Here is a 25,711-nt window from a genome sequence, read left to right as displayed (position 1 = left end):
GGTGTCACAGTGGCCCTGGGACCCTGTAGCCACCCCGCTTTGCATAGGCACAAACCTGTCGTGGGACCGGTGTCGCAGACAAGGCTGAGATAAGGACGGTCCAAAAGGCACATCATTGATCAGTTTGGATTTGCAAAGGCCAAGTAGCAAACATTTGGTGTGTGGGGCAGAGTGTCACCCCTGCGCTCCCAGATTCTTTGATTCTACTCCCAAAACACTCCTATCCCCAGCACAAGAGCCCAGTACAGACCATGCCTAGGACACTGGTTTCTGTTGACAGAGGACAAAGCTTCCTTGGAGGTCGTTTGGCAAAGTAAAAGACTAGAAGGTAAACCAGGACAGATTGTGACATTTTGGCATCGTGGAGCTTGACAGAAACTGTCCTTGGGAACCTCTTCCATGGCCAGTGTTCCCTTCTCTCCCCTCAGCCCCTTCCCCCACAGAACAGCACACAGTGTGGTGCTGGGGGCCGTGTGTCCCCTGCCCCAGGCTGCCCAGGGGACATTCCAGGCTGTGCTGAGGCAGAGCTGGGGCTGCCTGAGAAACCTGTACAGGTTCTGCAGTGAGGCACCATCCGCCTCCACCCACCCCACATCACACCATGCTCAGCTACACAACACAAAACTCAAACCACAACCCACAGGACAGCTGGGGATTAAATCTGAAAGCGGAGGGAGAGCATTTCTGGAGCATTTCTGCCCGGGCAGAGCCTGCAGCTGCTGCTCAGGGAACAGCAATCCAGCCATCCCTGACCAGTAGGCAGCATAGGCAGGGTTTCCTTCACCTGAGAACGGCCCCACTGCCAGGCAGTGGCAGCAGCTGTGATGGTGGGGGGGCTGCTGTGTCGGGGGTGCAGGTCAGAAGTACCTGTACCCCCAGTTTGGTCCACGTATCACTCCTGTGTGAGGACACTGTGAGTGGCCCTGCCTGTGGCGAAGGGAGATGCCTGTCCTGGTGCCAGGTCAGTCTCCTGGTGACCCCCTGGTGGGGCATCCCTTTGGGGGGACCTCCAAACCACGCAGGACAGCGAGCAGCCACCAGCTGTTCATCACCTCCAAGAAAAGAACTCAGCACCAACAGAACTAAAATGACCTCGAATGCTACTAAACTCTGCCTGAACCACTGCTAATTTTGGCTTGTAGAAATCTGCAGTAGGGAAAATACTGCAGTGAAAAAGCCATTATTGGGTGCAATTCCAAGCCAAAAGGAACATCCCAGCTGCTGGGACAGTAAAGGGAAGGCGAGCAACTGCTGAGGGCTCCAGATCCTCAGAGAACAATGGCCAAGGTACCCCCTGGCCCTGATCCTTCTCCCTATCCTCTCCTTCCCCTTCCCACTGCTCCACCCCACCTGTGCAGGTGTCCTTGTCCAGCTTCTGAGCCTTCCATCTGAACAAAAACATGGATGATCAGTGTGAATCTAACCCAGGGAGCAGCCAAGGCAGGTCCAGCTGGGCTATGGTGGGGAAGACTCACTTGTCCCAAATTACAGCATCAACCTCACAGGTGCCCAGCAGCCCCAGCACTGACCTACCTGCTGCTGGAAGGGTTTGCATGTTCTGCAAGACTTTAAAAATATTCCCCAGCTCAGTGCCTACGAGTGCCTGGAAACTGCTGAGCAGGAGACAGAGACAGTGGCGATGCTGGGATGAGGCAGAGGAGTGGCACAGAGGCTCCCTGGGCTACTCAGAAATTCACTTTCCTCTGGAAGTCAAGTCACTGCAGGGAAACCAGTGGATCTCTCTGGCTCCCAAGGCAGGATCCTCCCTGGGCAGAAAGGAGGCACTCTCCAAAAAAGCACCTCTGCTGCCCATCCCGTTAGTGGCATCCAGGACTCAACCTATCCTAGACTGGGTTTATTTCCCTCTCTCATCAAAAAAAAAAAAAAAAAGATTTTTCCTTAATAAAAAATGTAAACAGTAGTTCCCTATCAGCTGGAAACCCCAACGAAAACGTCGTGGGTTTCCCATCATTGGAAATGACCTCGCCCAGGGGGGTGGCTGGGCTGAGTGTACCCTGAAAAACCCCCAAATGCAGCCACCCCCCCACAGCCCCAAGGGCTGGGAGCAGCAGCTGCCTCATTTGGATTGACTTGTGTCTCCCCACAGCTCACAGATAGATCCATGGGGAGCCCAGAGAACAGAAGAGGATCTCCTAGTCCTCTCCCAGGTGGAAGCCTGGCCCATGGCAGCTCCACACCTCCCCGTGGTCAGTGAGCTGCAGACCTTGGCATCTGCTGTTTCAAGCTGTAAAGCAAAGAGACCTGTGTGCAGTGAAGCCTGGCTCAAAACTTGCCAGCCTGACACCCCCAGCAGCACCAGTGTCCCGGCTCCTGGAGAATGGCATTGGCTACCCCCACACAGGGCACGGCTTCAGAAAAGGATGGAGAGGAGCCGGGGGGATCCACAACTCGCTGGCAGTTTGGAGCAGGTTTCACCACGTCTTTCTCAAGCCTCTCCAGCTACGAGTCCCAGCAGGTCTCACGAGGTCTCCACATTCACTTCAAGAAAGAAAACCTGATGGAAGAGCTGGGCAAAGCCGAGGGTGAGGCTGAAGGACCCTCTCCCTTCTCTCACACTCCTGGGCTCAGTACTGCCGTAGGTTGAAAAACCCGACGCTGGTGGGGGACTCCTTGACCGTCACTGTGATCAGGTTAGCGGTGACATCGGTGACAAAGACGTGCTCGATCAGGCTGCGCGTGGGTTTCCAGTCCTGGCTGGTCTGGATGGAGACAGACATGTTCTGACCCACACCCGGGAAGGAAGCCGAGTCCCGGTCTGAATCCGAGCTGGTGTCCTCGCCCGTGCTCACTTCGGACAGGGCAGAGGGCTTGCGGCTCTCCGCGTGTCCCTCCTGTGTGCCGGCTGAGCCACCTTTGGCCAAGTCCCTGTCCCCTGCCCGGTGCGGCTGCTTCTTGCTCTTGCTGCCATCCCCCCCTGCCAGCGCACTGCCAGCGGTGAGCCCAGCGCCCGCCGCCCCGCCCTTGGCACCGCCGGCACCCCCGCTGGCCGTGCCGCCACCCGAGCCCTTGGCCAGGGCTCCGCAGAGGTGCCGGGGGAGGCTGCTCCCGCCGGCCACGCTCGGCCCATTCTTGACGCTCTGCAGGTTCAGAGCCTGGAGGTTCAGCTCCTGGCTGGAGGCTGCCTGGACGCTGGCCCCAGATGAGCTCGCTGGCGTCTTGCTGCCGTTGGGCAGCATTTGGCCTCCCGCAGCAAACCCTGATTTCTGGTCTCCTCCAGCACCACTGCCGGGAGCCTTTGCAGTCTTGGGTCCCTGCATGTTGAGCCCCAGCTCCCCAGAGCCTTTCTGGCTCCTCATTTTCAAGTCCAGCCCTAAGCTGCTCTTACTGGCCGCCTGTGCCTTCAGTGCCAGCCTGCCCAGAGCTGAGCTCTCAGATGCAGTCTGGCTTTGGGACATCCTGTTCATGTAGTGCACGATGGAGCTCTGCCAGCTGATGGCCTGGCTGGGGCTCGTCGAGCCGCTCTTCATCATGTTGGGCAGGTTTTCTGCTGACCCTCCTGAGCTGAGCCCAGCCAAGGCACCTGGTGGGTCCTTCAGCACGGCCATGCCCGAGCCCTGTGTGCTGTGCTGAGGCTGCAGCTTCCCCACCAGCTTGGCACTGCCCCCCACCTCCTTCCGGGATGTTTTCAGCACCTTTGTCAGGTTCACAGTCCTTCGAGCTGCTTTCTGCTCCGGGGGAAGAGGTTTCCGCCCACGCTTCTTCCTGGAAGCGTCTTTCATGTCAGGCTTTGCCACCAGGATCTGAGCTTTCTTCTGTGGCACCGGGTGTGTCTCTCTGCTGCGGGGACCTCTCTTTGCTTCCAGGTCACTTTCATCCTCTTCATCAGAGGAGGAGGAAGAGGAGGATGTGGAGGAAGAGGAGCTACTTGACTTAGTTTTTGCAGGCATTTCTGGTTCCTGCAAAGCAACAGAGACAGGGAGTTAAGGGCAGTGGCCAAAGAGCCATCATGGGCATTGCAAACCCTTCAGGGCAGCCTGGCCAGGGGCCTCAGACACCACAGGTTCTTTCTCCACACAGCTGATCTTTAGGGATCCGTTAGCTGATCTGATGAGTTAGGGAGCACAGAGCACAGAATTGGTCAGCAGTAGATACCAAGTTGGACCAGTGCCAGGGAATTCTTCCATCTCCTGTACCATCACCAGAGCAGTGATGGAGGAGTTCTTTTCACAGGCATTATCACCAACCTGTCTATCACTGCCAGCAACAACCCCCTGACCCAGGGGCTGGAGGCACTGCTGAGCCCTCACTGTACTCAAGGCCAAGCCCCTCCTGGGCTTTGGGCAGACCCCCCTCCCGTGCCCTCCAAGGCCAGAGCCCCTACAGCACTGTCACAGCCATGGATTCCCACCACTGCCAGGACTCACCACGTGCTTCCTGGGCCTGCCCCGGGGCCGCTTGCCCCTCTTCCGATTCTGCACTTCTTTTTCATGTTCCCTGAAGAAAGCAAGGATTAAGGACAATGTTTGCAGGGAAGAAAAAAACATCTGGGGAAACTGAGGCAGTCAGGGACTGGAGAGCATCCCTGTCTGCATCAGTAACATTCCCACAGCTTCCAGCATCAGTGATGGACCACACAGCATTACATACCCCAAATCTGTGGCTTTTCCAATTTTTTGTGAGATTTATTGTTTTTCTGGTACAAGGGGATCAGGCAAAGGGAAGGATCATCCCTGGCCCTACTAAACCTTGCCTTGGTTATACCCCTGCAGAGCTGAGCAGAGGAACAGCAAATGCATTCCCTACAAACTCAGTGAGTTCCCTCCCTTGCTGGGCTCCTTCCATCTCTCCTGCACATCCTGGTCTGGCCGTGGTGGCCCAGGTTGGAGGCCAAAGGTGGCAAAGCCAAGGTGCTCATACAGTGATGTTTCAGGTCACTCCTTTTAAACAGGACTGTGTTAAACTGTAACAAATCTGGTTGATTAAGTCCTGAGTCCTGTCTGCACTCACCACCAGATCCTAATCTTGAAAAAATGGAATCCACAAACCAGTTATAATTGAATCCTATAATAAACTTTTATGATTTTTATTATTATGGACCCAAAATACTTGGCAGCTCTGTGTCTGCCATAGCCAGTTATTCTTTCTCCTCCGTGTGTGATTCCTGGGACACGAAGGCTGTGGAACAATCGCTGTTCCCAGCTTGGCTCTGGGCAGGAGCCACGGCCCTGACAGAGGACAGACACCATTTTGTTCAGCCATCCAGGTTGTTCACCCTGGAGAAGGCTCTAGGAAGACCTCAGAGCACCTTTGAGTACCTAAAGAGGCTCCAAGAGAGCTAGAGAGGGACTTTGGACAAGGACCTGGAATGACAGGACAAGGGGGAATGGCCTCCCATGGCCAGAGGGTAGGTTAGATGGGATATTGGAAAGAAATCCTTCCCTGGGAGGGTGGGGAGGCCCTGGCATGGGTTGCCCAGAGAAGCTGTGGCTGCCCCTGGATCCCTGGAAGTGTCCAAGACCAAGTTGGACAGGGCTTGGAGCAACCTGGGCTAGTGGAAGGTGTCTCTGCCCACGGCAGGGAGTGGAACGAGATGAGCTTTAAGGTTTCTCCCAGTCCAAATCATCCTTTGATTCTGTGATTTTCTCTGTTACTCCCTCACCCTCCCGGAGCTTCACCCTCCAGAAGTTTGTTTCAGCCTTCCAAGCCCAGGCACTGTCTCCCCTCGGGGGTCTGTGGCTGCTGGACGGGGAGCCCCAGGTCTGTGCCAAGTGCTGCTGCTGCACCCAGAGCACAGCTGGGCCACGAACCCTGGGCGTTTGTCCAGCCTGGGCAGAGCCGCCCCAGGTGGACCTGGACTGTGACTCCAGGGACCAACAAAAGGGCCCAGCCACAAAGGGCCCAGCCAGCTCCAGGCTGTTGTTTCCACAACTTCCACCGCACGCGCAGCCAATTAGAAGTTAATTAACTTTATAGTTTGCTTAGAAATATTTAGAGTTTGCTCACTTCTTTTGGAAAGCCAGGAGCAGCCGGGGGTCCAGGATGTTCTCTTCGGGCTCCCAGCTGTTGTGTCTGAAACAGAGGACATGGACTGCTCCAGAGCAGGGGGGCGACCCCCCCACGCCATCCCCGGTACCGGCCCAGCACCGGGGGGTTCATCCAAGGACAACCGGGCCCGGCCTGGACCGGGGCATCCCCGCACCGGGGACGGGCACAGCCGGGGGCGGGAGGGGGAGAGGGGCCGGGGGAGGGAGATCGGGAAGGGGGCGGCCACGCCGCCGCGGGGCGAGCCGAGCCCCGCGCATCCCGGGGGAGCTCCGGTTTCGGCAGGGCGGGCGAGGGGCGCGGGGCCGGGGGGTGCGGGGGCTCTGGGGAAGGCTGGCCCGGCCCGGGGGTGGGAGCGGAGCCCCACGCGGCAGCGGGGAGGGCCGGGCCCGGCCGCGCTTATTTGTAAACAAAAGGAGCGGCGCGACCCGAACAAAAGCGGCCGGGCGGGCGGCACCCGCGCCCCGCCCCGCACCCCGCTCCGCACCGCATGGTTCCGCGATCCGCCCCGCACCGCGCAGCCCCGCGCCCCGCACCGCCCCGCTCACTTGGAGGACCAGCCTCGCCACTTGACCAGGTACTCCAGCTTGCCCTGCGAAGAGAGACGGGGAGAGGCGCGTTACCGGCGGCGGGGGGCGCGGGGGTGCGGAGGGGGGCGGCGGGGACGGCGGGTCCCACCTTGCGGAGCCGCTTGCTGAGGATGCACTCGGCGGCGAAGACCTGCTCTCCCACGCTGCTCAGCTCCTCCATGGCCCCGGCCCCGCGCACACCCCCGCGCACACACACGCACACACAAGGGGAGCCCCCGGGCGCGCCCCCGACGGCGGCCGCGCGCGCTCTCACCCCCCCACATCCACGCGCGCCCCCGGCACAATACGGCGGAGGGGCGGGGGGGGGTCCCCAAATTCCCGACCGGCCAATGGGGAGCGGGGGGCGGGGCGATCCGGCGTGGGGGGTGGGGGGAGGCATTGTCTGCGGGCGACCCCTCCTCTTCCTCCCGCGCGGGGCGGCCGCTGCCCGGCCGGAGCGGGGACAATGGGGCGGCCCGGCCCGGGGCTTTGTTCCCCCGGGCAGCGCGGGGGGGGGGTCCCCCGGCCCGGCCCACGGGGGTGTCCCTCCGGTCCGACCCCACGAGGGGTCCATCCTGCGCGGACACGGGCTCCGAGTCCCCCGCCCGGGCAGCCGGGGTCCCTCCTGGGGACAAAGCATCCCGGGGCCGGGGCAGCCCCCGCCGGTCCCCGCCGGGCCGGAGCAGGCGGCGGCAGCGCCGACACGTTTTCGTTCTGCAAGAGTTGATTATAATAGAATAAAGGCTTTCCCTGGGTGGGGGCGGTTGTGTTAATGACCCTCGCGCGGCGCCGGCTCGCAGCCCGGTCCCGCCCGGCCCACGGTCCCTCCCGAGCCGCGCTACCGGGGGTGCGGCAGCACCGACCGCGCCGGCACCGCGCGCACCGGGGCGTGCGGGGCGGCGTGAGGAGCTGCTGCACGGCGGTTGTGCGCTGTGGGCGTGGAAGGATGAAATATGGTGCTTTACAGGCATGGAAGAAGATGAGTCAGCACCTCAGGGAGTTCTCCTCCGCGGGCCCGGAGCCTGCCGTTAACCGTGCGGGAGCCGCAGGGATATGAATTGCCCTCGCCCCGGCGCCTGGGTGCCCGCGGCGTGCAGGGACTGAGCGGGAGCCGGACGGGCCATGGGGTGTCCTGCGCGGGGCCTCGTCCGCACCCCGGGCACTGCCGTCTCCGGTAAGCGATGCCGGGTTTAGCAATGCCGGGTTTAGCGATGCCGGGCTTAGCGATGCCGGGTTTAGTGGTGCTGGATTTAGCGATGCTGGGTTTAGAAAAGCGTTTAGAGCTGCAGCGGGCGTGCTGGGCTGTCCCCGCTGCGGGGGGAATGTCACCACAGTGGACCCCCCGCCTGAGGGAAGGGGAAACCAGCCGCTTCATTAGGGAGTGGAGGTGACCCGGGGGCTGCAGGATGCGATGTGCCTGGGGTGCTGGGTCAATGCCGGGGGTTGTCCTGGGTCGAGCACTATCACCTTTCGTTGTTTTCTTTGACAATTACCGTGGCCGTTCGCTGACCAGGAGAGCTGTAGGAGCATTGTTTTAGCCGAGGGTGACACAGAATTGGAACACAGCAATGCACTTTTTCTTTGAGTGCATTTACCTTCCACCAGCTCGGCTCTTTGTGTGCGGCACCTCTTAGATTTTAGGAAAAAGCCCTGTGTGACCTCCCATCCTTGTATGCCTGAGCTGTGCACAGACATTCTGGCATCACGGCGGCGTGGGCGCTTCTCAAGGGATGAGGAGCATGTGGGGCCCTCCTGGCTGCAGGGATTTGGCTCTGAGAGATGAACACTGTTGGGAATGAGCCCCAGTTCAGGTGATGCTGGGTGGGCTCCCCTCCCAGCTGTCCCTCTGTGCTGGAGTCCCTGTGCTCCCCATGAGGACACAGGAGTAGGGTTGCTGTTCTCTCCCCTCCCAGGGTGAGGAAGGGAAGGCTGGTGTGAGCAGAGGTGCTCCGTCCGCTGCTCGCTGAGCTGGTGAGGGGCTGGAAGTCGGAAGTGGGAGCAGTCCTTGGTATTTAGGAGTCTTTGTGGACCACATGATCAGTGTTTGGGGGGCTGTGCTCACAGCTTTGTCCCTGGTCCCTCATGGCCAGCCCTGCACAGTGTCTAATTCTGTGTAGCCCCCACACCACACATGTCTAGTTCCCGTCTCTGCACTGATGGGGAGCTGAGGGTGAAAAGGGCTGTGCTGTTTCCTGGGCTGGAAATCTCCTTTCTGTCCCCAGGGGTTTACTGGGAACTGGTCCTGGGCAACCCTGGGCTACTGTGGGCTCCTTGCTTTATACCCCTGGCAGAGTGGGCCACTCAGTCAGCCAGAGGGGACCATCCCAGTGACGGAGCTTCCCTGGGCATCACTGGCTGGAGCTACCACAGGAGCTGCACTGCTTGGGGGGCTGACTGGGGCGTGAGGAGATGCTCCCCCAGCTGCTGCCGAAGTTGCGGCTCCACCTGCAAGTGCCTTTAGGCTGAGTTCAGTGTTTCTGATCCCTGAGAGAGGCGTCACCTTCCCAGAGAAACCCAGGAACACACACTGAATAGCTTGGCCTCATGTTCCCGCCAAGCAAAGTGACAGAGGGGCCAAAAAACTCACTAACCACCAAGAAAACCTTTGGCATCTTAAAAATGAGAGTCAGACCCCTGAACTAATCTGGTGGAACATGATTTTGTAGCTTTTCCCAAGTACGCCAGACATCCCAGGAATGCTGCGCTTCCTGCGTTATTTAGGTAGTGAGGGCTGGGGTTTGCTGTCAGAGGAAGGGACGGGGAGCCAAGTCCCCTTTGCCTGTTGAAGGGAGAAGGGCTGTGCTGCTCCCTGGACTGGGCCACGGTGGCCATGTTTGTTGTGGGCAAATGGTGGCTGTTTTCCCAAGGCATCAGCCAATTAAAGCACAGAGATCTGCATATCATTTGAGTACCACAGCCGGGTAAGGAGCTGAGCAGCTTCCAGGATGGGGTGGTCCCTGGCCACACGTGGGAATCATGTCTGGACCCCACGGCCACATGTGGGAATCACAGGGGCACGTGCCACCCCCAGACCGGGCATTTTGGGAGGCAGCAGTGTCCCCGCACACTGTGTTCCATAAATAAATATGTGTCCCTGTATGTTTGTTGTTATCTTCCCATCCTGAAGCAGTTGGGACCCCTGGGCAGTGAGCAGCTTCCCAGTGCAGGAAAAAGAAAGGGAAGCAAATGGTGTGGAAATGCATGGCAAATTGGGATGCAATACACAGCAGGGCTCTCCCTGCCGTGTGACCCCCAGCCCGGAGAGGGGGGCAACGGGGAATGAATTATGTGGGAATGGGAGGGCGGGGGGAGATGTGGGGATCAGGCAGTGGCTGTGTCTGGACAAGGCCAGGCTGGACTTTGAGCTTTGTCATCGGGAAATGTTTGGTGGAAATGTCCCATGGTACCAGTGCACAAGGTGTGAGGAGCAGTGGGAAAGGTTGGCAAAGACTCAAAGGACATGCAAAATTTGACAGTTTTGGATTTTCCTGGGAAGAGGCTGGGCTAGAGATGGCTTCTGGGCTGCAGAGCAGAGGGGCAACAGCCAGTTTGGGCTGTCACAGCTCAGTGCATCCGTGGGGTTAAACCTCCTTGCACCCACGGGGGAAGGGATCCATCTCACCCATCTGGCCTGGGACATTGGAGCATTCCTCATCCTGGAGCGTTTTGTCGGGGGGAGGAGGGGACCAGGAGATTGCAGTGTGTGACATGGATCTCCAGGGCATCACTTGGAGCATCCCTGTGCGTTGTGGTGGGTGCTGGGGAGTGCCCCGGGCTCGGCGGCTGCCGGAGATGGTTCCCAGGCTTTGTCCCGCAGGACCGAGGAGCGGGTCCCTCTCCGGGGGATTGATGGCCCCGGGGCAGCGGGCAGTGCTGGGCGAGCGGCTGGTGACTGCGGGCACCACGGGTTTTGGGAGATGCTCTGAGCGGGGGGTTTACCGTGAGAAGCTCCCACCGCCAGTGCCGGGATCCCGGGAATGCCGGGCTGTGAGCGCGGCTCGGAAGCCCCCGGCCGCCGGCTGCCGGTACTGCACCGGGACACCGGGACACCCGGACATCGGCACGGCACCGGGAGAGGCAGGGGGGACGGAGGAGCAGGGCCGGGTCTCAGAGGCACAGAGATCGAACGATGCTCCGTGCTGGAAATGCATCAAGACCAAGTACTGTGTCCAGTGTTTTATGTCCTGCCACTCCACGTGAAAACAGCCACACCGAGGTGTGTCCCATGGCAAACCCTGTGATTTCAGGAGCAGCGGAAACCTTCCTTCAGATACCTCCAGGACAGTCCCTTCCTCACTGCTGTTAGGAGGAAATTCTCTCCTGGGAGGGTGGTGAGGCCCTGGCACAGGTTGCCCACAGAAGCTGTGGCTGCCCCATCCCTGGAAGTGTCCAAGGCCGGGTTGGATGGGGCTTGGAGCAGCCTGGTGTAGTGGAAAGGGGACTTAAAGTGGAAAGGGGACTTAAAGTGAGATGAGCTTTAAGGTCCATTCCAACCCAAACCATTCCATGAGTCTGTGATCCTGCTCCACACCCACTGGAGCACCCTGAGGACTACAGGCATGGGGGCATATGGAGCCTGGCACCACTGGATTCTGAGCTCTGCAGACTGCTGGGATCTCCAGGATACTAACTTCCCAGTGGAGTTGGCTGCCTCCTCCTGTAAAATGGGCATGGATGTGCTGACCTGCACAGAAAGTCCCAAGGTCACCAGCAGGAAAGCTGGGAAGGTTTCTGTGCACTGTTGTCATTAATATCAGTGTCAACGGTGTGCACAGCACTGGCCACGCTCCCCTTTCAGAGCCTCCCGCTGCTGCTGCCGCCCTGACCCCCACCCCAGCACGGCTTCAAGCCAAACATTTTCTTCCTGTTTTTCTGAGGGTGCGGCTCTTGTTTCATCTCGTTGGGTGAAGCTGATACAGTGAGTGAGTCTCTATGGCAACAGATGTTTATCGAGCCCCTGAGATGAGGCACAGGGTTGGGGAAAGGCACCGCAGCATCTGGGGTGGGTCTGGGGCTGCTGGAATGCCCTGCTGGAAGGGCCAGAACTGGGCCTGTGGGATGGGGGTGTCCTGCTGTCCCCTAAGATACAGCCTGGTTGAGGGACCCTGGGCTGCTTCCTGCAGAGGGAAGTTTGGATTTGTATGAAGGCCTTTTGCCTCAGCCCTGCTGTGGAGCAGGTCCCGTGAATCTGGCACAACTGAACAGGCTCTGCACAGCTCTGGGGTTTGGCAATTGCAGGGCTGGGAGTTTGCTGTGAGTTGGGGGGGGTCCTGGCCCTGGCACGGCCACATTCCTTGTCTCTCCAAAATACATCACCATCCCTCACAGAGCTCCCAAGAGGTAACTCAGCTGCAGATGGGGCAGGTCTCAGGAGTGCTGCCATGGTGCAGTGTGAGCAGGCCCATCCTGGCTGTGGGTTTGGAGCTCAGGGGTGCATAGGTGGCATTTCCCATTTTTGTCCACAGCCATAAGGGACAGAAAGACAGGTAGGACAATGCTGAGGGTGACCAGGGCTCTTGGAGCAGAGGCTGGAAGCACTGATTGACTTTGGGATGCCTCTGAGGCTCCCAGGCCAGGTGGCTGCCTTGACTAGAGCCGGGCTGGTGCCATGGCCAGCCCAGCACTGTGGCCAGCAGTTCCACAGACACACAGTGCCCGGGAAGACCCCGCGTCTGCCCGAGCAGGAGTCCTTCCAGGGGTCCTTGGGGTCAGTTACCTGATGGGGGTTAGAAAACTCCTCCCCAGCATCCCAGAACGAGAGCAAGTCCCAGCATCAGCGGCAGGTTCTTGGCAGGAGGGAGAGGAGCACCCGAACCTGCAGGGCCGAGAGGGGGGTCAGTGCCAGCCCTGCCCCGGGGGCAGCACCCCCGTCCCGGTGCCGGGGACACGGTGACCCCTGCCCGGTTACCGAGCCCGGGGGGGCCCCAGCGGCGGAGGGGGCGGCGGAGGGAGGGAGGGGCACGGGCCGGGGCCCGGAGCCGCCGGGCGGCGGCGACCGCCAGGTGTCGCTGTTCCCGCGGGAATCCCGGCGGGGCCGCTCCCGGTGCCGCTCCCGGTGTGAGCTCCCGGTGCTCACTGATGCTCCCGGTGTGAGCTCCCGGTGTGAGCTCCCGGTGCTCACTGATGCTCCCGGTGTGAGCTCCCGGTGTGAGCTCCCGGTGTGAGCTCCCGGTGCTCACTGATGCTCCCGGTGTGAGCTCCCGGTGCCGCTCCCGGTGTGAGCTCCCGGTGTGAGCTCCCGGTGCCTGCCGCTGCTCCCAGTGCCCACTCCCGGTGCTCACTGATGCTCCCGGTGCCGCTCCCGGTGCCGCTCCCGGTGTGAGCTCCCGGTGCTCACTGATGCTCCCGGTGCCGCTCCCGGTGTGAGCTCCCGGTGCCTGCCGCTGCTCCCAGTGCCCACTCCCGGTGTGAGCTCCCGGTGCCTGCCGCTGCTCCCAGTGCCCACTCCCGGTGTGAGCTCCCGGTGCCTGCCGCTGCTCCCAGTGCCCACTCCCGGTGTGAGCTCCCGGTGTGAGCTCCCGGTGCCTGCCGCTGCTCCCAGTGCCCATTCCCGGTGCTCACTGATGCTCCCAGTGCCTGCCACCACCCCCGCTGCCCATTGCCGCTCCCGGTGCCTGCTGCTACTCCCGGTGCCCACCTTCACTCCCAGTGTCCTCCGACCCTCGCAGCATGGGTTTGGTGACCTCCAGGGAGCCGTCGTGGGGCTCAGGGGTGATGCCCAGCAGCTCGCAGAGGAGGGCGTAGACGTTGACGCTTTCGAAGGGCTCCACCACCAGCCCCTTCTTAAAGGCCGGTCCCACGGCACGGAAGATGGTTTTCATGTTCATGTCCTCGTTGTCGAAACCATGCTCCCCTTTATTGAACTGGACCTTGATCCTCTGGAGGGGAGAGTGAGGATGTGAGCACCCCAACCCCTCCACCCCCAGCACGGCCCCGGGGGCAGCAGCACTGCTGGGTGCCCCCGTGTCTCCCACCTCGCACACACCATTCTGCTCCTGCAGGGTTTGATGGTCTGGTTGGTTCCTTTCGGTTTTGGAAGCTGATCTATTAGTGTTATACTCTGCAGCAGCTGGAGGTGTCCTCAGACACCCTTCCCAAGCAATTACATCCTGCACGTTGCCTCCCTAAACATCAGCACACCCAAATTTTGTTGTACTGAGGAGCTTCCAATGGGAAGCTGCCTGCTGGCCTTAACATTGGACCTTCCCTTCATGCCAGGCTAGGAGAGGATCCTGACACAGAGATTTGCATTCATGCAAGTCCTACCCCAAGGCTTCTGGACATTTTATCTTCTCAACAGCAGAGAAGATCTTTACACAAAGAGCTTGAATTTCAATCTGTTTTTAGGGAGACCAATCAGCACAAAGGCCTAAAGCTGGGTGAGTGCTAGGGTGCTGTGAGAGGAAGAGGAGGAGAGAGGCTCATCCCAAAGGACAGTAGAATATGGCTGTGCATACACCTTACCCCGTGGATCACATATCCTGGGTCGCTGTACAACACGAGTGGGGTGATCCGAGGGTGGTCGGCATAGTGGAATTTCTTCGGAAACTCTTCTTTCTTGTACACGTGCAGGTTCGGGTGGGCGTTTTTCAGGACTGAGTACACATGCTCTAATCTCCCCTCCTTTGGCACCAGGAGTCCGTTTGGTCCGTAATCTAAGAGTTCAAAGTCGATGTCTTGGAACGTGAAGTTGTTTATGGTCCGGATAAGAATCTCGTTGGTCTTTATGACGGTGTCCATGCCGTGGTCAGACGTGATGATGAGGTTGAGGTTTGATTCCAGGTCACTTTCCCGGATACGCTGCCTCAAGTAACCGACGGTTCTGTCCACCTGCTCGATCATGTTTTTCCTCTCTGTGGATTCAGGGCCAAACTTGTGTCCTGAGGAGTCTGGCTCTCCGAAGTAGAGTGCGATGAAGTCGAGGTTGTCCACTGTGAACCATTCCATGACCGTGTCAATGTTCTGCCTCCAGTTGGTTTCGTTGCTGTAGCTGAATATGGCAGGCTCCACCAACTTCTTGTTCACTTCTTCCCCTTGGTATTTTGCTTTTCCTCCAGGGAAGTAGATAGAGCCTGTCTTCAAACCCTGTGAGTGGAGACACTCCATAAACTCCCCTGAACTTGCTTGGCAGTGTCCCTCCATCTGTCAGTGCAGCTACCTCCTAATGAGATTTTTTTGCTCATTGCCAATTAAAAGTGATTAACTGAAGGCACTGCCCTGTCACACTGGTTTTCTCACTGTGTTAGTAACACCAGTTAGAACTTTGGAATCAGTGACCCATTTGCAGCTTGCATGGGCTCTCTGGTTCTTTATCATCAAGACATTAAGTTGTGTTTTGTTGAAATCAGAGGAGGCATTTTGGCAGGTAAATATGGGCAAAAGGTATATGTCTTGGGCCAGGTCTCAGGTCCTGTCTTAAAGCCAGATTCAAAGCCTGCTGGGCTTGCTGCAGGCCCCAGGGAAGAGGGAACTGGCCCCCAGGGCTGCCACCCCCCTGCCCTGGGTGTGCCCTGAGGTGTATGGAACCCCTGGACTCAGGATGTTCCCTGAGGAACTGGGGCTGAGGCTTCTTTAAACAGGAACAGTACAACCTGTTTCATTAATGTCTTAATAAAGCTGAAATGCATCTATTATTTTTTGCTATTTTTAATAGAACGATCATAATTATTCCTGCCAGTGTCTGGAGATTTCCGTTTTTTGCTGGTCTAATTAGCCTGACATTCTCAGGGAGGCTGGGAACTCACAACCACCAGGGATAATGGCTTGCCTGTAGCTTTTCCTGCAGGATGGCAGGTGGGGTGGGTCTGTGCAGGGTTGGTGTGTGTGAGGAGGTGCCTCACTTGCCTGTCTCTGGGCAGTGATCCAGATGGGCAGGCTGCCGTTGTCCCACCAGCTGCTTATGCCTTGTGTGGTGTAGTAGGGCAGCTTCACACCCGTGGTGGTGTTGAACCACATGTTGTGGACCACCCCGTGGTTCTCCAGGTATCGCCCTGTGGGACAGACGAGGGGCAGGGGGTGAGCCAGGCTGTGCTGGGCAGGTCTCACCCCTCTGCTGGGTGATGGGTTGCCTTGGGTCAGTGGGGACCTTCGGCCTCCCCCTCCCACCTCTCCCTTTGCCCCTTCCTCCCACTGCCTCATACAGAGTGGGGTCCTGGGGCAGGGAAGGAGGTGCTGTGGGAATGCCACCTCCCATGTGCGTGGGTTGGTATCTGGTGGGTCTCACCTGGACCAAGCCAGGCACCGGTGCCACCTGCATTTTCTCCTGCCCTCTCAGCACGGGCAGGTTCTGTTATCCCATGTTCACCTAAACCCATGAGGTCAGTGAGCAGGAGAAGTTCCCATCAGAAAGGAGAGATTTGCACTTTGACTCTCATATTTTGTGCTATTTTTATTATACTGGTGCCAAGGACTGCGCAGTCCCTTCTGCGTGATGTCCCCGTCCTCCCTCGTGTTGACGCTGCCTCCCTGCCTTTGCCTATCAGCAGTTTTCATTAGCATGCTCCACTCTTTTATGCCAAGGTTATTAATTAAAATCTTAAATAAGATTGGCTCCAAAATCGATTCTTCAGGAATTCCCCTGGTGCCCTCCCTCCAGCTTGACAGTCTCCTCTCAGCATCCCCTGCATCCTCTTCCCATAGCCCCTCAGTTCCCCACGTTACAGATTTTGTACTAATCTTCATCTTCTCTGCCTTAACTAATGATTTCCCATGTGGCACTGTATCAAATGCATTACTGAAGTCCTGAGAGATTAAATTTAGAGCATCTCCCTTGTTTAAAAAATAATTTATCTTACCAAAGGAGGCTGTCAGGTTGCTCTGGCACTATTTACCTTTGATAAATACAGGTTCAGTTCATGGAATCCCACAGTGGTTTGAGTTGGGAGGGACCTTAAAAACCATCCGATTCCACCTCCCTGCCATGGGCAGGAACACCTTCCACTAGACCAGGCTGCTCCAAGTCTCATTCAACCTGGCCTTGAACACTCCCAGGGATGGGACAGCCACAGCTGCCACAGGGCCTCACCACCCTCACAGGGAAGAAGTTTTTCCTCCTGTCTAATTTAAATGTACCATTTTCGCAGCCCTTGCCTTTTCTCTGCTCTAAAGCTCTGTGTGCTGCTGGGTTTGGAGCTCCTGACAGTGTGTCTTTCACTGATGCATAAGCCTTGACTTTGCCCTTCCCCAGCCCTCCTTGCAGCTCCTCTGGCTGGGCTACTCACCGGTCAGCAGCGTGAAGTGGCATGGGCTGGTGAGGGTGATGAAGGCAGGAGTCATGTACCTGGCCTTCACCCCTTCTGCAGCCATAGTGTCCAGGTTGGGGGTGTCCACGTCCTGGTCGTAGTTCCACCGAAAACCATCAAAGGACACGAGGAGGAGTTTGCTGCGGTTGGGTGCCTGCTGCAGGGGGATGCACCTTGCTAAGGAGAGGGCAGCAAACAGCAGCCCCAGTGATGGCAGCATCTTCATGCCCTTGAACAGGAATAGCCCAGATGTCTGGAGAGCTCACATTAATATGTGTGGGATGGGACTAAGTTCAGTCCTTATCTAATCTTGCAGTTGCTGATGGGGTGCATGGCTTCAGCCAGCACTTCGTATCAGAGCCTCTCTGGTTGTGTCTCACTGCAGTAGATCGGCTTAAATTTCCTGATGGGTCAAATGCCAAATCTGCCTCTTCCATCAGAGGCAGTGGGTGCTGTGTTGGTGTGCATGAATGGGAAGGATTGCTGGTGTGGTGGGAGGCTGGGAACTGGCCTGCACAGCCCCCCAGGTCCCCACCACCATGTCTCTCAGCCCACTGTGGTGTCCTTTCCCCACTCCTGGCTCTCAGTGCCCTGCCCTGTGCTCAGCAGTTTGGCCTCACAAGGCGACTCACCCCCCCCAGGGCTGCTCGTCCACCTCAGGATGGGGGCTCAGAGGATCAGGGAGGAGCTTGGATTTACCCAGGGTTCTCCAGTGTGGCTTTGTGGAGCTGAACACTGGGGAAGGAGGATCTTCCCTGGATCCTGGCCATGCATCAACCCCCAGAGATGCTCCAGAGGGTGAGCCCAGCTCTGAAGCCCCTGTATCCCATCAGCCCAGCTCCCACTGCCCGGGCTCTGTTGCTCGCCGTGGATGACCCTCATCCACTTACAAACTGCTGAGCTTCACCCTATCAGCATCCCATGTTATCAATATCTGCTGGTTTATGGCTTCTCCGGGGTTTAATCATTGCTGACGACTCATTTCTCAGCAAAACTGAGTTTAAGGCATTTGTAGAGTTATATAACAGAGGTTGCCCTAGTTCTCCGGGCTCTGAACTCCCAACCTTTATGTCTTTGCTGGTGTCCCTTTACTCAGGTCCAGATTTATTCCTAGGTGCTTTGCATCCCCTCCTCGCCAAGCAGAGCCATCTCCACCAGTTTCCCCAGCACTGGGTGGGGTCATTTCTGGGTGTTTTTCTCCAAGGCTGAGCTGGGCAGAGGAGTCTCAGGCACATGGGTTCGTCCTTTCTGGATGAATGACAGTCTCTTTGTAGCCCTGAGCATCCTGAGTGTTCCCATCTGGACCAATTCCTCAGGGTGCATCAGCATCTCTTTGCCTGTGTGTGTTTCCCTGGTGTGACACAGGATAATATTTCAAGGGCACTGTGAGTGGTCCAAGCATTCCCACCAGGGACCTCATGGCAAACACCAGCTGGGAGTGCAGCCTTGGACATTCTGTTTGCAGACAGTGGAAACACTGGGATGGATCCTGCCCTGTGCCTCGAGCCCTGAGCCAAACCCTTCTGCTAACAGAGGGCATCAGTGTTGGACTGATGGCAGCCCAACACCTTTCTCTGCCAGCCCAGCACCCCTCTGTGCCAGTCCAGCACCTTTCTCTGCCAGCCCAGCACTCCTCTCTCCAGCCTGACGCTGCTGTTTACTCAAGGAACTATTTTTTATCAGTGCCCTGGGTCCGATATTGTCCTTCATCGAGGACAGAGGCTCCTGGCAGAACTGAGGGTTTAAAGGGCTCACATGATAAAGATATTATCATTTACTAAGCTCTTGGAAATTCCTCTATATTCAGTGTGTTGTTCCAAGGTGGGTCACCAGGTCCCTGTGCCACTGCTAACAGCGCGGGAAGGTCCTGATAACGTATCGTGTTCATCGGCTCTGCTGGGAGGGAAGAGATGAGCTAGAAGGAAGCACTGCACTAATCTCCAAGGAATATTTGATATCAGGAGTGTTTCAAAGCACATTTTGCTCTGAGGAGCACGAAGCACTGATAAAGAACATCACCTTTGGCCGTGCTGCCTGGGGACACTGCCAGTCCCACCCAAACCGGCTGATTTGGCACTAAGGATGCCCCAGGAGCTCCTTCCGTGTGTGGATGTGCCCGAGGGGCTGGGGCTGCTCTGGGCCCACCATGTCCCTGCTCAGCATCCTCCAGAGCACGGGCTCCATGCTGACAGCAGTGATCCTGCATCCTTGGAAACACTCCTGAGAACAGGCGTGAACTCTGAGGGCATCACCAGGTATCAGCCTTAGCAGGTCAGTGGGGATCATGGTCCCTGCTAAGCACATTGGGGCTGGCACTGTCCATCCTGCACTTGTGCCCCAATTAACTCCATGAAGACTGATGAAGGGGCTAAAAAATAGAGACCAGGAGCCCAGAGAAGTTACCCACCAGTGGAAGTGCCCCACTCAGGGGCCCAGCCTGATTCCAGCCTTTGGAAAAAGCGACGTGCTCAGCACCCCACGGGCAAACACACAGCTCCCTGGGGCGGGTGGACACGTGGGCAGTGCAGGGAAGTACCAGGGAGCAGTTTGGGCAGGCAGGGGCTGGGCTGGTTTCCTTCTTTATTTTTTCATTTTCAAAGGGATAAACCTCCTGTGCCAGGACCTTGTGGTTAAAGCTGCCTCATGAGCAGAACAGGAGTGCTGCACCTGGGGGGTCTGGGGTGACGGTGGGGGAGGTTCGTGGAGCTGCTGGGGATGGGATGCACCTGGGACAGCTGCGTGGAGTGATGGGTATCGTAACAGCCCCGAGGTCAGGAGCAGAGCAGCACTGACAGGGCATTGGATGGAACCAGAAGCAGCCCCGGACTTGGCCCGAGCCCTGAAGCAGATGGAGGGAGGAAGGTGCTCCAGCCAAGCAGCTTGGAAAGGTTAGAAAAGAGGAAGGAGGTGGGAGAAGAGGCTTTGAGTGCCGCGGGGGGGGCTCCTTGGGCAGGATGTGGATGCCGGTACTGGCGGGGAAGAGTTTGGGTCTTACCCCCGGGAAACTGCTCCCTTGTTGCTCCCTGAGGGCATCACCAGGTGTGGATGCGGGAGCCGATGAGGCAGTGCGGTGTCCGTGCAGGTCTGGCCGCAGAGCTGGACCCACTCACCAGCGCGGGGGTGGCTGCAGAGACCCCCCAAATCTCCCGTTTCCTTGAGCCCCTGCAGCAAAGAGCCGGGCGGGACCTGGGGGGCCGTGACGCTCTGCGTGGTACCTGCCACGGGCCCGAGCCGCGGTGCCGCCGAGCGCGGGGGGGCTCGGAGGGATCCCCGGGACCGACCCCCGGGACCGACCCCCGGGACCGACCCCCGGGACCGACCCCCGGGACCCCCCCCATCCTCAGCGCGTCCGTGCGCCGGCCCGACCGCCAGGTGGCGCTGTGCGGCCGCGGCGGGGGGACCGGGGGGGACCCGGGATGGGGATCGGGGATCGGGATCGGGGATGGGGATCGGGGATCGGGGATGGGGATGGGGATGGGGATCGGGGATGGGGATGGGGATCGGGGATCGGGGATCGGGATGGGGATGGGGATCGGGGATGGGGATGGGGATCGGGGATGGGGATCGGGATCGGGGATGGGGATCGGGATCGGGATCGGGGATGGGGATCGGGATCGGGATCGGGGATCGGGGGGGACCCGGGATGGGGATCGGGATCGGGATCGGGGATGGGGATCGGGGATGGGGATCAGGATCGGGGATCGGGGATGGGGATCGGGGATCGGGGATCGGGATCGGGGATGGGGATCGGGGATGGGGATGGGGATCGGGGATGGGGATCGGGATCGGGGATCGGGGATGGGGATCGGGGATGGGGATGGGGATCGGGGATGGGGATCGGGATCGGGGATGGGGATCGGGATCGGGGATCGGGATCGGGGATGGGGATCGGGATCGGGGATCGGGATCGGGGATGGGGATGGGGATCGGGGATCGGGATCGGGGATGGGGATCGGGGATGGGGATGGGGATGGGGATGGGGATCGGGGATGGGGATGGGGATCGGGATCGGGATCGGGGATGGAGCCCCGCGCGCCGGGAGCGTCTCCCGGGATCGGGGATGGGATTTCAGCCCCGGCGGTACAAGGGAACCCACCCCGGGGAGGGACTCCGGGGGACAGCCGCTTTCCATCCCCTCCCGGGCATGCACGGTAGCTCTGCCTCGAGCACAGCCCCGGGCTGGAACGCTCTGAGCAGTCTCTACGTCGGCACCTGGTCCCCGAAGTCTCCTCATGCCGCTCCTCCCTGCTGGCTCTGGGCCAATCGGGCTCTGTCCGTCAAGTTTTGGCGAGTGTGGGAAGGGACTAACAGGGGTCAGGATTGAGAGTGACAGCCTTGGAGCACAGAGCTGGAGTTCAGCACCAGGGTCAGGCTGGCTGGAGGAGCTGGGGGTCTGATGGAGCTGGGGCAGTGTCTCAGCAGCAGCACTGTCAGAGCCCCGGAGGTTGTGCCCACTCACTGTCTGCCTTCCCCAGTGCTAAATTTGCTCATGGGTTGAAAATCAAGCCTCTCTCCTGAGGAAGCCCTGTGTGTGGTGATTCAGCCACACGCTGGCACCACCCGGACGGGCTCCAGGCTGGGTCAGGGAAGCACTGGGACATCGCTCAAGGTTGGGGCCTGGGCAAGCCCTGACTCAGCAGCAGCTCTGTTTACCTGGGCTGGTGCAACCCCTTCTTGGGAGGGCGACCTCTTTGTTGTCTAGTTTGAGCTTCTTTCATGTGAGGGTCCTTGGGGAGCAGTCCAGCCAGCGCTCAAGGTGAGCAGAGAGGCAAAAGGACAAGAGCAGGGCGTAAAACCCTGTCATTTGCTCTCTGCAGCCAAGCAACGTCCCTGGAGGATGATGAGGGGCTCTGGCATCATCCCATCATCCTATTCCCTGGTGCTGAATACTCATGTCCTGCCCGGGGTCCGTGGTGCTTCCCAGGGCTCAGCATGAGACTCCTCAGCAGCCCATGGCCTGGGCTCCTCTTTCTGTTCCCTTTCGGGGTCTGAGACCTGCAGAGCAGGTCAGTCCTGCCTTGTGGGCACAGCCTGGCTCTGTGCTCCACTTGGGACCCTTCCTCTGCTGCTCAGTTAATCCTGGCATCGACCACTCTATCTGAGCCCGTGGTTCTTCCTCAGCTTTCTTAGCTAATGGCTGTGTCTGCCTTGCATTGATCCTCAGCTGCAGAGCTCATTGATTAAGTACATTTCTTATTACACTTAATGGTATTTTACCCCTCTCTGTGCTTCCCTTGTGCCAGATGCTCACCCTGTGCCTGCTGGGAGGAGAATTCCTCTGCCCAGAGAAACGTCCCCACTCTGTGCTGGCCTTGCTCTCCTCCCCCCAGGCCACCACACTGACTGCCCTTCCTCCTCTTCCCCTGCCTGCCTCTTCCTTCTGGCCCAAGGCAATCCCTTTGCCTGCTGTCTTCCTGTTCTTTGATCCCTGGTCCCTGCTCCCATGCAAAGCAACGAGGCAGCTGCAGTTCCTGAAGTGGCACAGCCCTGCCAGGGTGAGAGGTACTGGCCAGGGCACTGTGTTCTCCCCATACCGACACCTCCATGCTCACCACGCGCTCCTCACTCTGTGCCTCACCTCCTTTCAACTCTCTCACATGCATCATTCAGAAGCCATAACATTATTGGGCATAAAATATTTACTTAACTGAGCTTTTTGCAAATATTCCCCTCCATTATTTTCCCTCCTTTTGGGAGCAGACACTGCTTCTCCTGTGCTCTCAAATGGCTTCTCTTAAATAATACAACAAGAACATATGAACACCCAGTAGCCTTTTCCTGAAATACCGATAAATATAACGGTGTCACCAATCCATTACAGCCACAGCAGGGCTGTGCTCGGGAACACCCAGCAGCACAGGCCCTGCCTGTGGAATTGCTGGGAGCAGGACAGGCAGGGAAGGTGCTTGGGGAGGGAGCAGAAATACAGGAGAAGATCTGACATGATGCAGAGTATTAATATTAATAAATGTTCCTTTCAGAAGGGACAGCTGAAGCTTTTCAGAGGCAGTGCAGGAATGAGCACTCCCAGTCTGATCCCTACTAGGATGCTGGGACAAATGCTCAAAACAAATTCCTTCCAGCAGGGAAGTGGCTGGTTCTGGGGAGGCCAGCCTGGGGCACGGCGTGCCAAGGGATGTGTCCCATCCCATGGGGTGCCAGGGACGTGTCTTGCTGCAGGCACCAGGATGGGCAGTCCTTGCCATCTCCTAAAGAACAGGATATGGAATTTTGGGAGGTTGAGAAAGCCAGGGAGGGAAGGTGTTCTTAGAAGTAGATGTGTGTGAGGGTTGGCTGATGAGCATGTTCTCACCACATATGAAGGCACATTCCCAGCCGTTCCTGCCGTGGACTGGTGCTTGGGTTCTGGGGGACTCTTCTCACAGAGGGTGCCAGGCTGGGTCTGTGCCCTCTGTGAAATTCTCCACACTCATGGGAGCCACAGCTCCAGTGTGAGTGGCTGGTGAAGGTTTCCTACTCAGGAAAAGAGACCTCACAGCGCTGTGGGTAGTTCAGTGAAAATGCCATCTCTGAGCCTGTGTCAGTCAGATCAGGCAAATAGCTTGTTAGTCGTTATTAGGGAAGAGACCAAAAGGAAGTGGGTGGCAGCATGTGCTGGAGTGCTCTGGGCTGTGCCCCAGTGCCAGCACTGAGTGGGTTTGGTGGCCCAGTCACAGACAGGAGGGAGTTGAACTAAGAAAGTAAAGAGAAGGATGACAGGGCTGAACAAAGGCACGAGTAGCTTTGTGTGAGTAGGACATAATAAACTGAGACTCTCTTGCTTAGAAGACAGATAATAGAGATGATTGAGGATAGTGTTCTTTAAATTCAGGAGTGGTTTAAAGCAATAGGAAATGGATATTTACTAGTTCCCATAAAGAGGTGGCATCAAGTGAAACAATCAGGGAACAGGTTTAAAACCTAAATAAAAGTGGGATTGTCTTTGTCACACGTGGAGTTGGGCACCCCTGGGCAATTCGGGGCCCTGCTGCAGGTAGAGCAGCTCACGGAGGATGGATGTATTAGCAGTGGTCAGGGAATGCCAGGCCTGGCACAGGGAGGGCTTGGGCAGAGTGGTGAGAGGAACTCAGGCAGGTCCTGGGAGCCTGAGCTGGGACACCTTCACCCGCTGCCAGCCTGGCCTCCCATCCCATCCTGGGTGGAAGAGTGTACCCGGGGGTTGAGTGTGGCTCCACAGATGGTGGGCAGGAGCTGGGGAGCTCTGACCTGCAGCTGGGGCCAGGCTGACACAGCTCAGCACACGCAGTACTGCTGCTCTCCCGTAGGAATCAGCTGTGAGCATCCCTGGCCCTGCCTGGGGCTGGGCTGGCCGTGTTGTCGGCTCACCCCGCCTTGGGACGTGCCTCTGTGTCACCACGCGCGGTCTAAGCGTTTCCCTGTTACAGGCGAGCGAACGGCCCTTTCCCTGTAATGCCGGCAAATCCCCGCTCCTGCGGAGCCGTTAATTGATTTCCCTTCCCAGCGCTCCCGCCCGGGGCTGTGCCGACACCCGCCTGCCCGCGCCCTCCCTGCCCGCGCTGCCGTCAGCGCCCGCGACAGCCAGATCCTGAAATTATTGATAAACACTCATTGGGGCTGGAGCCTGGGAAATTGCCAGCAACCCCAGCGGGTTTCTCTCTTGCCAGCATCATTTTTCTTGATGACAGCATGTTCCGAACTTTGGCAGGGAGGGGGCAGGGCCTCCTGGTAACTTTTTTTTTGGTTTTATGCATCGGTAGTTTTAAAAGATCTCTGCAAAAAGGAGCGGAGAGGCTGGGGAGCCAGTGTCTGCAGTTATCTCTGCCCTCCAGCCTGGCCCCACAGAGCCCCGTGCTGGGCTGGATTCTGCTCGGAGCTGTGCCCTCGCAGGCCAGCCCTGCTCCTCCATCCCATTCAGTGCCTCTGCAGGTTCAGGAATTCTTGATTCCAACGTCAGGGATCCCTGTTTCTTCCTGCAATTCCTCTGCTCCCGCAGGGTGTTACCCCATGCTGTGGCATCCGCACAGGCAAGGACACTGGGCCATGGTCTGAGCAGGGAAAGGAGTTGGCATTGGTGCAGCAGTGGGATCAGGGTATCCCTCTCCAGAGCCAGGACAGTCCTTGTCACCATGGAGCCTGGCTCTGCTCCTGCCCTCCCAGAGGGCAAGAATCACCTCTCACACCTCCTACAGCTGGCCTGATCCCACCCAGGCTGTGGAATTCTGGCGCACGGTGCTCCCTCCCCGCTCACACAGCACATACAAATGCCCACGGAGCGTTGGGTCCATCACTGTGGCTCGTTCTGCAGCTCGGAGCATTTTTCTCTCCGCGAGCTCTGCTAATTAGTGGGAGGTTGTGGTTCAGGAACAGAGGGAAATGTCCTTCTGTGGTTCTGGCACTAGAAATAATTGAGCCATTTTTCACCTATGGCCAATCTAATTCTGTCCACATCTTGATTTTTCTCTTAATAGCTTGGGGATGCTGTTGGCAGCTGTGGGATTCACAGCCATGTCCAGAGCTTTTCAGTAATCACCCGGATTTTGTGCTCTCTTGCTGACTGGTCACTTGTTTCTTCTTAGTTTGTGCTTCAGCTCCTCCAGGGATGGGAAGGAGCTTGTTTTAGTCAAGCTGTGTTTGCCTCTGCACCAATATTGCCCATCCCCTTTCCTGGGGCAGCAGTGTGGGATGGAGCACCTGGTGTGGCTCCTCCGTGGGCTTCCCTGGCACCATCACCAAGGTCTGGGCCATGTCCCCTTCCCATCCTGTCCCAGCTGCAGGCAGTGCTTCCAGCACCCTGGGCTCTCCACACCCTTCCCCCAGCACACAGAGCATGTCCTGTGGTGGGTGAGGAAGGACAGCAGCTTCCTGAGCTCCCACTGTGGGAAGCAGCCCCAGTCCTGCTGCTTCCCCAGCTGGGCA

General features: G+C 58.3%; 2 protein-coding genes across 5 annotated transcripts; both read right to left on the bottom strand.

Annotated features, from left to right (window-relative positions):
• Positions 1-2,585: 2,585 nt before the first annotated feature.
• CBX2 (chromobox 2) lies at positions 2,586-6,753 on the bottom strand. Its single transcript, XM_051797375.1, has 5 exons — positions 6,682-6,753; positions 6,552-6,595; positions 5,965-6,030; positions 4,386-4,455; positions 2,586-3,917 (listed from the first exon to the last, which is right to left on the bottom strand). Exons 1-5 carry the CDS (start codon positions 6,751-6,753, stop codon positions 2,586-2,588), a joined length of 1,584 nt encoding a protein of 527 aa, XP_051653335.1.
• Positions 6,754-7,321: 568 nt separating this feature from the next.
• Positions 7,322-17,062, bottom strand: ENPP7 (ectonucleotide pyrophosphatase/phosphodiesterase 7). Of its 4 annotated transcripts, none has more exons than XM_051797390.1 (6): positions 16,793-17,062; positions 15,417-15,562; positions 14,037-14,657; positions 13,210-13,450; positions 12,289-12,387; positions 7,322-10,993 (listed from the first exon to the last, which is right to left on the bottom strand). In XM_051797390.1, the coding sequence occupies exons 1-5, from the start codon at positions 17,037-17,039 to the stop codon at positions 12,299-12,301; spliced, it is 1,344 nt and encodes a 447-aa protein (XP_051653350.1). In that variant the 5' UTR covers positions 17,040-17,062; the 3' UTR covers positions 7,322-10,993; positions 12,289-12,298. The 4 variants fall into 4 exon arrangements, with proteins under 4 accessions (XP_051653350.1, XP_051653348.1, XP_051653349.1 ...); XM_051797388.1 differs by having other exon boundaries at positions 7,324-11,256; XM_051797389.1 differs by having other exon boundaries at positions 7,324-11,229.
• Between the last annotated feature and the right edge of the window lie 8,649 nt (positions 17,063-25,711).

Source organism: Manacus candei, unplaced genomic scaffold (assembly GCF_025592945.1).
Source record: "Manacus candei isolate 608988 ecotype Guabito, Panama unplaced genomic scaffold, ASM2559294v1 h1tg000047l, whole genome shotgun sequence".
In the NCBI taxonomy this organism is placed as follows: domain Eukaryota; kingdom Metazoa; phylum Chordata; class Aves; order Passeriformes; family Pipridae; genus Manacus; species Manacus candei.
Note: the sequence above shows the minus strand (reverse complement) of the source record. Positions and strands in the feature narration are given on the sequence as shown.